At 44.1% G+C, this 12,301-nt stretch overlaps 1 protein-coding gene across 1 annotated transcript; it reads left to right on the top strand.

The window, feature by feature from the left end:
* The first annotated feature begins 2,446 nt into the window (after positions 1-2,446).
* Positions 2,447-5,001, top strand: LOC140889610 (uncharacterized). The gene is made up of 3 exons (XM_073297327.1): positions 2,447-3,663; positions 3,773-4,299; positions 4,378-5,001. Exons 1-3 carry the CDS (start codon positions 2,841-2,843, stop codon positions 4,999-5,001), a joined length of 1,974 nt encoding a protein of 657 aa, XP_073153428.1. The 5' UTR covers positions 2,447-2,840.
* Positions 5,002-12,301: the final 7,300 nt, after the last annotated feature.

The raw sequence follows: 12,301 nt of genomic DNA, 5'->3' as shown, positions 1-12,301 counted from the left end.
CAAAAAAAAAAAATAGGTACAACAAATAAAAATGAGAAAGTTACTAATAATTCTTCATGATTTGCAATGAATTTTTGCATCACAAAAGTATTTCAATCAATAAAAAAATTTCACATACATTATCCATTTTTCACTTCCATGCCTAAATCACTTTTTAGTTTCAAAGACAAGATATTTTTATAAACCAACTGGATAACCAATCCACGATTTGCCAGTTTATGAATAACTCCACGACCAAATGATTTAAAGAACATGTTATTTTACAGAAATAATAACGAAGCAAACATGAATGTAAATCCTTGGAATTGTAATGATCATATTAACCAATCCAAATTATGGTCAGATTAATTAAATTTGAAAACTTATTATTTTCCAAGAAATTAACCAAAATCCATACGATACCAGAATTGATGGTTTCAATAGGAGGACCGATTGTATGTAACTTGGGCTATTACGTGAACCAGGGAAACGGTGATGGTAAGCGGCGGATGGCGATCAGAGGCGAGCGGCGCCACGACGTTCAAGGAGAAAAATTCAGGAATTGGCCAAACTAAAGTTAGGGGAAAATTTTGAGGAGATTATATACAAATTTAATTCTTTTTTAAATATTGATGCGGGCGAAATGATTATGTCCCTATTCAGCAAATAAAATAGGAAGTCGTACGTCCTCCTGGTCTCCTGCTTCTTCGGTCACCTATAGATGGGAACGATCTCCTGATCTCCTACTCCGTCGGTCACCTGAAGAAGTTGCACGTCTTCCTTTTGGGTGGTCACCTGATTCACGAACACACGTTAGAGGCGCCGGGTGGTCACCCGGCGGAAACCCTCCGACGCTCAAGTCAGCGATCACCTCCACACAAAACAGGAGAGCAGAGAGCTTTTGTAGGCTAAAGAGTCACTTACCTTGAAATGAAGAGATTCACTCCTATTTATAGGCAAAATTGAGCTAAATTGCACAATAACCCTCCTAGGCTCAAAAAATGCAATTTAATCATCCAGGACTACCAAATTAAGAATTAGTTCTTTAAAAATATTATTCTCGCAGATTGACCCACTCTATTAATTTATATATAAAAAGTATATTAAAAAAATATACTTATACCCATCATAGGCCCCCTACTCTTGAGTAGCTACAATTTTATTGAAGATGGTCGAGAGTATGCTATTACTATTATTTACTCTCTCCCTCTTTTTTTTTTTTTTTTTTTTATTTTTTATTTTGTACTGAGAGTGCAATATTTTCACTTTACACTCACTCATACCTTAAAACACCTTACTCTTAGGGTTTCACGCGGCCACTATAAAAAGATAGTGTACCTCAATTCTTTATTATATTGTTCTTCCCCAAAATGACAGGTAGCATTCTTGTTTTCTTCCTCCATTTACGCATTTTTTATATTTTATATTCATTTTGCTCGATACAATATTTGTGTTTCTTTGTCTCCTTCTTTTCTCTTCTTTTTTTTTTGTTTTTCGTTTCACGCTCTGCTCCTCTTGTTTGCTCTTTTCTTTTTCCACTACGTCGATCACAACCTATCAAAGGTGAGTTGCCAATCGATTTCAGGTGGATGTGTTTGCGCGAAGTTTTTATTTGCATTTCTTGGTGGTTTCTCCACTATTTTTCTTCGGCACTTTTCTTCTTCCCTGTTTGTTTTTTTTTTTTTTTCTTCCATGGCGTCGATTATAACCGATTAGACGCGAGGAGCTAATAAATTTCAGGTGGATGTGCTCACGCGAAGATATCATTTGTGTTTCTTGGTGGTCTCTCCACTATTCTTGTTGTTACTCATCTCTGCTTCTCCTTTTTTCTCTGTTTTTCTTTTTTTTTGTTCGAGATTTCGAAGGAGGCAGAGGGATGGCTGGGGCCATGGGTGGTGATTGGTGCGTGATGGTGATGCTAGCGCGACGATGGCGATGGGTCGTGGGGTTAAGCTCATGAAGTGGTGGGGATAGTGACGGCTCGCGATTGGGAATGATGTTCTTGTGCATCGGCTGGGGCCGTGTGAAGATTGGGATGGTGGCTGGTGGAGGCATGATGGCGATGGGGTTGTTGGTATGGGCATGAGCAACGGCGTGTTGCTAATCTGAGCGGGCGTCGCTCTCTAGTTGGTGGCGGAGGTAGTGCGGAGAAGGTGTTGCGATTGCATCAATGAGAGATATGCGATGTTGGTTTGTTGCAGGAGGTGGGTGATGGTGCTGCTTCTGCGGAGAGCTGGTGTATTTTTGAGTTGAGGTGGAGTTCTGCTTGCGTGCCTTAGGGTGATGGATGGTGATAAGGGCAGCGATGCATTGCTAGGGGGAGAAGATGAGCGGGCGTCGCTCTTTGTTGATTTTTGGAAGTAGTGCGATGGTGTGTTGCTTGTATCGGCGTAGTGGAGGAGTGGTGGCCGCGGTGTGTTGCTGGGCGGAGTAATGGGCGCGGCGAGGTGCCGTTCGGACTCTTTGAAGGGGAGCGGGCGTCGCTCACGGTGTTTGACAGGAAGTGTTTGAGCGGGTGTCGCTCATTTTGGTGCATCGGATTTTGCGAAGGGGAGCGGGAGTCGCTCATGACGGAGTTTTGACTGGAAAGCGGGTGTCGCTTATTTACTATTTTGACGGAGATGGGAGAAAAAAAAGAGCGGGTGTCGCTCTCTTGGTTGTTGTTACTGTACTTATGTATTATGCAATTAATTTTTAGTTTATTGACTGTATATTTGTTTATGTATATATGTTTCATGTTTATGCATTAATTATTTTCGAGGAATATCTTCAAAGAAGTATCTCAAATATACAAAATTTAATTTGTGAGATCCCCGCAAAATTACGTAGGATGCGGCAGAGGGAAAGAATATTCCTTATTGATGTCTTTGCGTGAATCTCAGACTGAGTCCAATCATAGCCCTGATTCTGAGCGATACACTGAAATTGAATTGCCGGTTTACAGTCCCAGCTCAGGTGTAGGTATCGTCAATTTGAGTAATTCTGTCACACTTGACGTTGCGTCGGCATCATTACAGAGCCTAAAGCCTGTCGATTTTAATCTTGAGCCCGACCTTGGTTCTTCTAGCGAGTCAGACAGTGATGGGATTCCTGGTGAGACGGTGTCCCATCCTTTGTCTCGTGAAAGCGTTTCTTATGTGTGCCGCTGCAAAGGAATACCCAGATCTTGCGACATTATAGTTCCGTGCCCCGGTGACTCTCGTCACTCTCCGCCTGCTGGTTTTTTCACAGTTTATGTTGAACACTTAAACAGCGGTTTCTCAATTCCTCCATGCCCTGTCTTGATAGGGTTAATAAAAAGTTTAGGCGTTAGTCTCAGTCAGTTGACTCCTAATGCCCTTCTGTATTTTTTCGGATTTCGACATCAAGTGGGTGCTTTTGAATTGGATCCAAGCCTGGATTTATTTCATGCACTTTTTTCAGCTCGTCCCACGAAACCGGATTCTGATATATATTTCCAGCCCCGTCCGAAGTGTAGGTTCTTACGTAAACTTCGATCTCACCGAGGTGCTTGGAAGTCAGACTTCTTTTATGCTAAAGATTGCGGGTGGGGGGTGCCCGTGGATTGGAGCTCTGGGCTTACTATAATAAAGAATAAAGGATCTATTCTTGAGCTTCAATCACAATGTCGGTCTCTGGGGCTCTTTAACGAAAATTTTGACCCTCGGTGTTTAGTTAGTGCTGGTACTATTTAGGTCTTTTGCTTGTGTAATCATTTACTTCTTGTATTTACTACTTATATTTGTTTGGCTCTGAACATTTTTTTTTATATTTTATGCAATCTTCCTTACAGGTAACCAGATTGACCTGAGTAAGCTCCGTCATCGGGAGAATACGTCCGGTCGCCCTCTTCCTTGGAGTGGGCCGAAGCACAAGGGAAATGGGAGAGATGCATCTGATCGTGTTTCTGAGTCAGTTCCCCGTGCTGGAGTGAGCCGAGGCGTGGTACCACGAGGACGCCAGGGCCATAGTATCCCTTCCTTGCCTGATGAGAGATCTTCGGGTTCCGGTGCTATTGATCACCGGAGGGGGGCGAGCAAGAGGCCGATGGAGGAGGGTAAAAAAGGGGGTGAAGTCCTTCCTGCTGATCCTGCGAAGAAACTTCGGGAGGCTTCATCCTCTTCGGTGAGGAAAGCGAGACCACACCCCTTGCTTCTTGACGGGGTGAATAGGGATGGTGCAGAGTCCTTCTGGGACTCCAGTGATTTTGAGATTGGCCTTAGGCGGGGGGCCAAGGTAGTAGGGGATCATGATTTGAACCATTTGATCCCTCGATCCTCTTCGATCCTACGCCACTCTATTGCCCTTGGTTCTTGTCAGGTATTCTTGAAGAGTTTATTTTTCTTATCTTGATATTATCAATAAGGTTCTTATTTATTTTTCTCTTATTGGCTTGAGATTTTGTCGGCTGTACGAGCTCTGGAGGCTCAAGAAGACAAGGCTCAAGCTGACGAGGCTAAGATTCTGAAGGAGTTGGCCAAACTGAAGGAAGATGTTGTTTGCCTTGAAGCTTCGGAGGTTAGGGCGAAGGAAGAGATTCTCCGTTTGGGAGGGGAGAATTCTAGCATTAAGGAAGAACTCCGTCAGTGGCCGGAGAAGCTTGGTGTGAAGGAAAAGGAGGGGGAGACTCTTCGTTCTGAGCTTAGTGCTCTTTATGAGAGGCACTATACTGAGGTACAGACTGGAGCTGGGTTTTTGTCCTCCCCTCCGGGGTTGCAGTTGCAGAGGAGTTTGGAGGAGAGGGCTGTTGAATCATTTTGCGCCTCCGCTGCTTTTGAGGAGGAAGTTTTTCGGCGTGCTTATGCGATTCATGATGAGTTGATACTTGAGAGCCGCCGAATTCTTCGCGAGCAGCATGTTTCGGAGAATGTGGTCAAGATGATTGGCGCTGGTTTTCCGGATCCGGACATGGGACCGACTGATATGCCGAGGGTAGCTGCGCCCCTTGATGATTTTGGTGACTTCGAGATTATAGAGGCTTTGAACTCCCTCCAGGGAGATGATGCTCCTGGTGTTCCATGATATTTATTTCATGTGTAGAGAGTTGTCCTTTAAACGATTTTGCGTTTTTTGGAATTTCTATTATAGTCTCTTTCCAGCTCCTGCGAGAGCGATATTCCGATGTTTTTATACTCTGTCTGTTTTTTGGAGCTGGTTTTTGTTATACTCTGCTATATATCTTGGTTTATTTTATGCTTGCTTCGAAATATTTCCTTATTGTTATACTCTCGTTAGTACTTGGAAATTGATCAGATTTCCAAGGTTTGTCGTGTCTCTTGGAAAATCGTACACCTACCTCATGGGTGGTGGGGGCTTCCTATTCGTCTTGACCTCTTACAGTGTCAAAGTACCTTAGCTGGGCTGGCCAGGCCTCTTATGCTTTAGGTGACCTGTTTTTTGACGACCAGGGTTTAGTGACGATTATAAATGCTTTTAAGTGAGTAAACATGCGTGATTTACTCATGCAGTTTTGTGAAGGGAGAAAGCATGATGCGATGCTTTTACAAAAACTTTTATTTATATGAAAACGTATTACAACTACGGAACTATTACTCTTGTTGCTTAGCTAAAAAGGAAAAGCAGCTATGAGTTACTGAAAATATTTCTTTAAGTTTGCCACATTCCACGTTCTAGGCAGCACCTTCCCGTTCGAATGCTGAAGGCGATAAGCTCCTTCTCGGGCTATTTTGATTACTTTATATGGTCCTTCCCACTTTGGATCCAGCTTTCCTACGGGGTGTAGGACATCTGCTCTTCTCATTACCAGGTCTCCCACCTGGAAAGTTCGTTGTTTTACTCGGTGGTCATATGCCCTTGACATCCGTGCTCTGTGCCTTGCGGCTCGTACTGCTGCCCCTTCTCTAAGCTCCTCAATAAGGTCTAGAGATGCCCGTAAATCCTGCTCGTTTCCCTCTGCATTGTAATGTTTTATCCTTAGTGATTCTTCTCCGATTTCTGCAGGGGCAATGGCTTCGGCCCCATAGGCCAGGCTGAACGGAGATTCTCCTGTCGAGCTTCGCGGAGTGGTTCTGTATGCCCACAGGACACTGGGTAGTTCGTCAACCCATTTTCCCTTGGCCTCCCCAATTCGAGTCTTGATATGTTGCAGGATAGTTCGATTGGTTACTTCGGTCTGTCCGTTGGCTTGTGGATGCCCGACAGAAGTGAAGAATTGTTGGATGGACAGTCCTAGGCACCATTCCCTCAACTTGGCACCGGAAAACTGAGTGCCGTTGTCAGACACTAGTGCTCGCGGAATTCCGAATCGGCAAACTATATTTTTCCATAGGAAATTAATCACCTCTTTCTCAGAAATTTTTGCAAGTGGCTCTGCTTCGACCCATTTAGTAAAGTAGTCGACAGCTACGATAAGAAACTTTCTTTGCCCTGCAGCAAGAGGAAAAGGCCCTACTAGGTCCACTCCCCATTGAGCAAAAGGCAATGGGCTTTCGAGTGGTTGAAGCGGTGTAGCTGGTAGATGCTGAATATTAGCATGTTCTTGACACGACCTACATCGTTTTACTAGCTCGAGCGCATCTTGCCTCATCGTAGGCCAAAAGTATCCTTGTCGGAGTGCTTTTCCAGCCAATGCTTTGCCTCCCAAATGGTTTCCACAAATTCCTTCGTGGATTTCCCTGAGTACGTAGTTTGCCTGAGCAAGTGCAAGACATTTCAAGTACGGCTGAGAGTACCCCCTCTTGTACAGTTCTCCGTCTATTAAAGTGAATCGAGCGGCTCTTACCCTAAGCTTTCTTGCTTTGTCCTGCTCTGGGGGGCGTTCTCCTTCTGACAGGTACTTGATGATTTCATCCTTCCAACTTGGCTTACCCTGATTCGCACACAGGATGTTAAGACTTCCAGTTCCTATTCCCTTTTTATCACACGTGATGAACGTAATTTTCCTGCTACTAATTCCTGTCGCGGAGCTGCCGAATTTGGCCAGTTGATCTGCTATTTCATTTTCAGCTCGAGGAATTTGCTTGATTTCAAAATTCTCTAAACGAACAAGAAGGTCTTTCACTTTTGATAAGTACTCCTTCATACTATCTTCTTTGGCTTCATAGTTCCCTTGAACTTGATTGACTATGAGTTGTGAATCGCTATAGGCGATCAGCTTTCCAGCCCCTGCCGCTAAAGCCAGTTCTATTCCCATGATAAGTGCTTCGTATTCTGCTTCATTGTTTGATGTTGGAAACTGAAATTTGATGGCGTACTGGAACTGATCTCCCTGTGGACTCTCTACTAACACCCCTGCTCCACTTCCTCCAGACGTGGAGGATCCATCTACGTGGATTGCCCAAGTGGGAGCTGAAACTCCTGCGCCATTGGTTTCCATTTCTACTATGAAGTCTGCTAGAACTTGCGCTTTAATGGCGGGGCGCGGCTGATATTCAATCCCATACTCACTTAGCTCGACGGCCCATTTGGTCATCCTTCCAGATGTCTCTGGGCTGGACAATATTCTCTTCAAAGGGTGATTTGTTAGTGCAACCACCTGGTGGGATAAAAAGTAGGGACGCAGCTTTCTTCCTGCCACTACTAATGCTAAGGCCAACTTCTCGATGTTAGTGTATCGGAGCTCGGCGCCCTGCAATACTTTGCTTATGTAGTACACGGGTTTATGTTCCCGTTCCCTGTCCACTGTCAGAACTGCGCTGATTGATTCAGTCGATATCGCCAAGTAGAGTAAAAGGGTATCTCCGTCTTTTGGTTTCATGAGCAATGGTGATGTTGCTAAGTACTTTTTTAAATCTTCGAAAGCATGTTGACACTCTTCGGTCCAACGAAAACCTTTTCCCTGCCTTAGGACTTTGAAGAATGGTAACCCTCTGTCAGCCGATCTGGAAATAAAACGGTTCAAGGCGGCCATCCTTCCTGCTAACTCCTGCATCCCTTTTATGCTCTTGGGGGGTGCCATGCTTAGGATTGCTTTAATTTTCTCAGGGTTCGCCTCTATTCCTCGCTGGGAAACCATGTATCCTAAGAATTTTCCTCCTCGAACCCCAAAAGCACATTTTTCGGGGTTTAACTTCATTTTGTATTTCCTCAATATCTCAAAACATTCTTTGATATCTTCCACATGCTTGAGAGCTATAACGCTTTTTATCAACATATCATCGATATAGACCTCCATACTCCGCCCGATCAATTTCTCGAACATCTTGTTTACCAATCTTTGATACGTGGCCCCAGCATTTTTCAATCCAAAAGGCATTACTTCATAGCAATAGATACCTTGATCAGTAATGAAGCTTGCTTTTTCTTGATCTTCAGGAGCTAAACCTATCTGATTATACCCTTGGTAAGCATCCAAAAAACTGAGCAACTCACATCCGGCGGTGGAATCAACCAACAAGTCGATTCGCGGCAATGGAAAGAGATCTTTGGGGCAAGCCTTGTTTAAATCGGTGAAGTCTATGCATAGACGCCACTTACCTCCGGGTTTGGGAACAAGCACCACATTTGCTAGCCATTCGGGATAGGAGACTGGCCTGATATACTTGGTCTTCACCAGTTTTTCTACTTCGACCGTAATATGTTTGTTCTTTTCTGCTCCAAAAGATCGTTTCTTTTGCTTTACTGGCTTCATCCTGGGGTCCACATTAAGTTGATGGAGGGCATACTCATGAGGTATTCCTGGTAAGGGTTCACCTTCCCAGGCGAATACATCTGCATTTTCCCTGAGGAATGTTGTTATCATCTGTTCTACTTCAGCAGGCATCTCCGTTCCAATCTTAAGAATTCTACCGGGACTTCCTGGAGTTACCTCTATTCTTTTTAGCGCTTCGGTTGCCTCTAAGTGTTTTACTTTCTCGACTTCATTATCGATAGTATGTATTCTATCATTTTTGGGCTCATCTGTCTGTGGATGTCTCTTCTTCTGAGTTGATATCTCGTCCACCCTTGACCTTTTCTTACAATTGGCAGGGTCTCGCAGGATGTTAGCATGACACTCCCGAGCCAACCTGCTATCACCAACAGCCTCTCCAACTCCTTCTGACGTTGGGAACTTCAACTTCATATGATAGGTTGATCCTATGGCTTGGAAAACATTTAGACTCGGGCGCCCCAGTATCACGTTATATGCAGATGATGCATTTACTACCAAGAACTTTACCATTTTTGTAACTCTTCTCGGATACGAACCTAGCGAGAGCGGAAGTGTGATCTCTCCTAGTGCTTCCACTACTTCTCCAGAAAATCCAACTAAAGGGGTGCTGATGGGCGTTAGCTGTGCATTGTCTATCCCCATTTTAACAAATGCATTAAGAAAAATGATATCTGCTGAACTGCCTGAGTCAACCAGCATCTTTTTCACCCAGAAGTTGGATATTGTAGCAGAGACGACCAATGCGTCATTGTGCTCAACTAAAGGGTATTCCCTATCTGACTCAGTGAATGTCATTTCTTTTGATATTTTCGATATTTCACACACGACTTGGGCTTGGTTAGGGTGAGGATAGTGATTCCCCCTAGAAGCATTACGCAGAAGAGTCTTCCTCGCTCTATTTGAATCTCCGCAAGCTGGTCCCCCGGTTATAACAGCGATAACCCCTCCGGTCGGCATGTTCTCATGGAAATCTCCATTATGCTTTCCTTGCTTCTCATGATTCTTTGGGGGTTCTCTGTTTCGACGATCTTCATAAGACTTGTTGTCTCGTTGTTGGTGGTGAGACTTACTCACGAAGTCTTTTAAATAGCCACGTTTGATTAGCTTCTCTATTTCTGTTCTCAAGCTGTAACAGTCTTCGGTAGAATGTCCTTTGTCTTTGTGAAAGTGGCAATACTTGTCAGATTTCAGTCGCTTTGGGTTGTCTTTCATTGGCCTCGGAGGTTGCAGCAAGCCTTGTTTTTCCGCAACCACCAATATATCAGTCAAACGTGCATTTAGGGGTACCTGCTGAAGACGAGGGCCTTGGAATCCTCGTTTCTCTTCTTTTCGGCCTTCTCTTGGTTTTTCTTCTTCCTTTTTCTTTTTCCTAAATATCGTGGTTCAATAGTCTCCTCAATGCGTATATACTTCTCGGCTCTTTCCAGTAATTCTTCCAAGGTGCTTGGGGGTTTTCCTGCTATGGATTCTTTAAACTTTCGATGACGGAGGTTTTGTTGCATAATTCCTGCCAAGAGATCATGATTGACATGTGGGACTTCGTGAACAGCCTGAGTGAAACGCTGCACATACTCTCTTAAGCTCTCTCCTTCTTTTTGCACAACCGAGAATAGGTATGATGCAGTCTTAGGGTATTTTCGATTAATGGAGAACTGATGAAGGAAACGCTGAGTAAGTTGTTCCAGGCTTGCAATGCTTCCTGCTGGGAGTTTATTGAACCATGCCAGTGCGCGATTAGTCAGCGTAGTCCGAAAGATTTTGCAGTATGCGGCATCACTGAAGTCATATAGATCGGCTTTTGCATAAAACCTGTCGAGATGATCCTGAGGATCTCCTGATCCATCATACTCTGGCAGACTTGCTATCTTCACTCCAGCTGTCAGTACCTCGGCTAAAATAGCAGTAGTGAATGGGCTTCGCCGGGCCGGTAAGATTGCTAGAGCACTTTCTCCTCTCTCCTCAGTCCGAATTCCGGGGCGCACGGGCCCGTGGCTATTTACCTCCTCCTCATGGAGCACTGTTTCCCTTCTTGCACTGGGGTTTGGTACCCTGTTCGTTCCAACTTCTTCTTCTAGTGTGCGTCTCCTTTCTTGGTGTTGAGGAGGAGGCAATTCACCATTTACATTTGGATTGTCCTCCAAGTTATGCTGTTGCGCTGCCAAAAAATGTGTCATGGCTTCCGCGACCGCACGCGAGGCAGCTTCCTCCAACATGGATTTCAAGGCATTTGGGGTGATCAGAAACTCCTCTTGCGGCGGATGGTTAGGAGGCGGGTGGTTAGGAGGCGGGAGCTCCCATCCACCTTCAGTGTTACGGGTGGCATGTGATCGCGTTTGCATCTCTAGTGGATAGGTGGCTTTCCCACAGACGGCGCCAATCTGATGCGGGCGAAATGATTATGTCCCTATTCAGCAAATAAAATAGGAAGTCGTACGTCCTCCTGGTCTCCTGCTTCTTCGGTCACCTATAGATGGGAACGATCTCCTGATCTCCTACTCCGTCGGTCACCTGAAGAAGTTGCACGTCTTCCTTTTGGGTGGTCACCTGATTCACGAACACACGTTAGAGGCGCCGGGTGGTCACCCGGCGGAAACCCTCCGACGCTCAAGTCAGCGATCACCTCCACACAAAACAGGAGAGCAGAGAGCTTTTGTAGGCTAAAGAGTCACTTACCTTGAAATGAAGAGATTCACTCCTATTTATAGGCAAAATTGAGCTAAATTGCACAATAACCCTCCTAGGCTCAAAAAATGCAATTTAATCATCCAGGACTACCAAATTAAGAATTAGTCCTTTAAAAATATTATTCTCGCAGATTGACCCACTCTATTAATTTATATATAAAAAGTATATTAAAAAAATATACTTATACCCATCAAATATAAAATATTTCCTGAACCACGGTAACGGCGGGCGGCGATCAAGGAGAATTTGAGCAGAATGAGTGAACGCTAGGTTTGCAGAGTTGGGAGTAGATGTGTCAAAACTGGTCAACGGGTTGGGCCGGTCCACAACCGTCGTAACTCACCATTAGGCGGGCTGGGTCGACCCACCTTTTAGGCGAAGCGGAAAAACAACAATCCAACCCATCTATTTTAGGTGGCGGGACAGGCCAACCCTTCGGGCTCACGTGTAAATTGGCGGGTTTTTGCGGGCCAACCCGCAACCACCACAACCTACCATTAGGCGGGTCGGTGCGGGCCAGCCCACCTTTAGCAGTTTGGAAAACTGCCAGCCCAACCCACCAATTTTATATGATGGAACAGCCAACCCGACAGACCTAGCCTATTTTGATACCTCTAGTTGGGAGTCTTGAAGAGGAGTGTATTAATTAATTTTTTTAAAAAAACAGAATTGAAGTTGAAAGGAATATTTATTCCTTAAATCTTTACCTACCCCTATTCCCTTACAGAAGTAAAACGCGTAACTAAAAATATATTGTATAAGCACACAATGCGTATAATCGTTGAATGATGCTAGATAAATAATAGCAGTTGTACTTTTATTTAATATTAGTGCAAAATGCACATGCTTTGCATGTGCAAAATAAATGATTTTTTATGTAATTTTTTAAAATTAAATAATAGATTGAGAGGGAGGTTTATTGAGATAAAGGATAAGAAAGGGTAATTATGAAATAAAAAATTTTGGTGTCCTCAAAGTTAGTTACTATAATAGATTCAATTTTTATATAATAGTATAGATAATATT

The sequence above is a fragment of the Henckelia pumila genome, chromosome 3 (genome assembly GCF_033568475.1).
Source record: "Henckelia pumila isolate YLH828 chromosome 3, ASM3356847v2, whole genome shotgun sequence".
Lineage (NCBI taxonomy): Eukaryota > Viridiplantae > Streptophyta > Magnoliopsida > Lamiales > Gesneriaceae > Henckelia > Henckelia pumila.
This window is presented reverse-complemented; position numbering and strand designations above follow the sequence as displayed.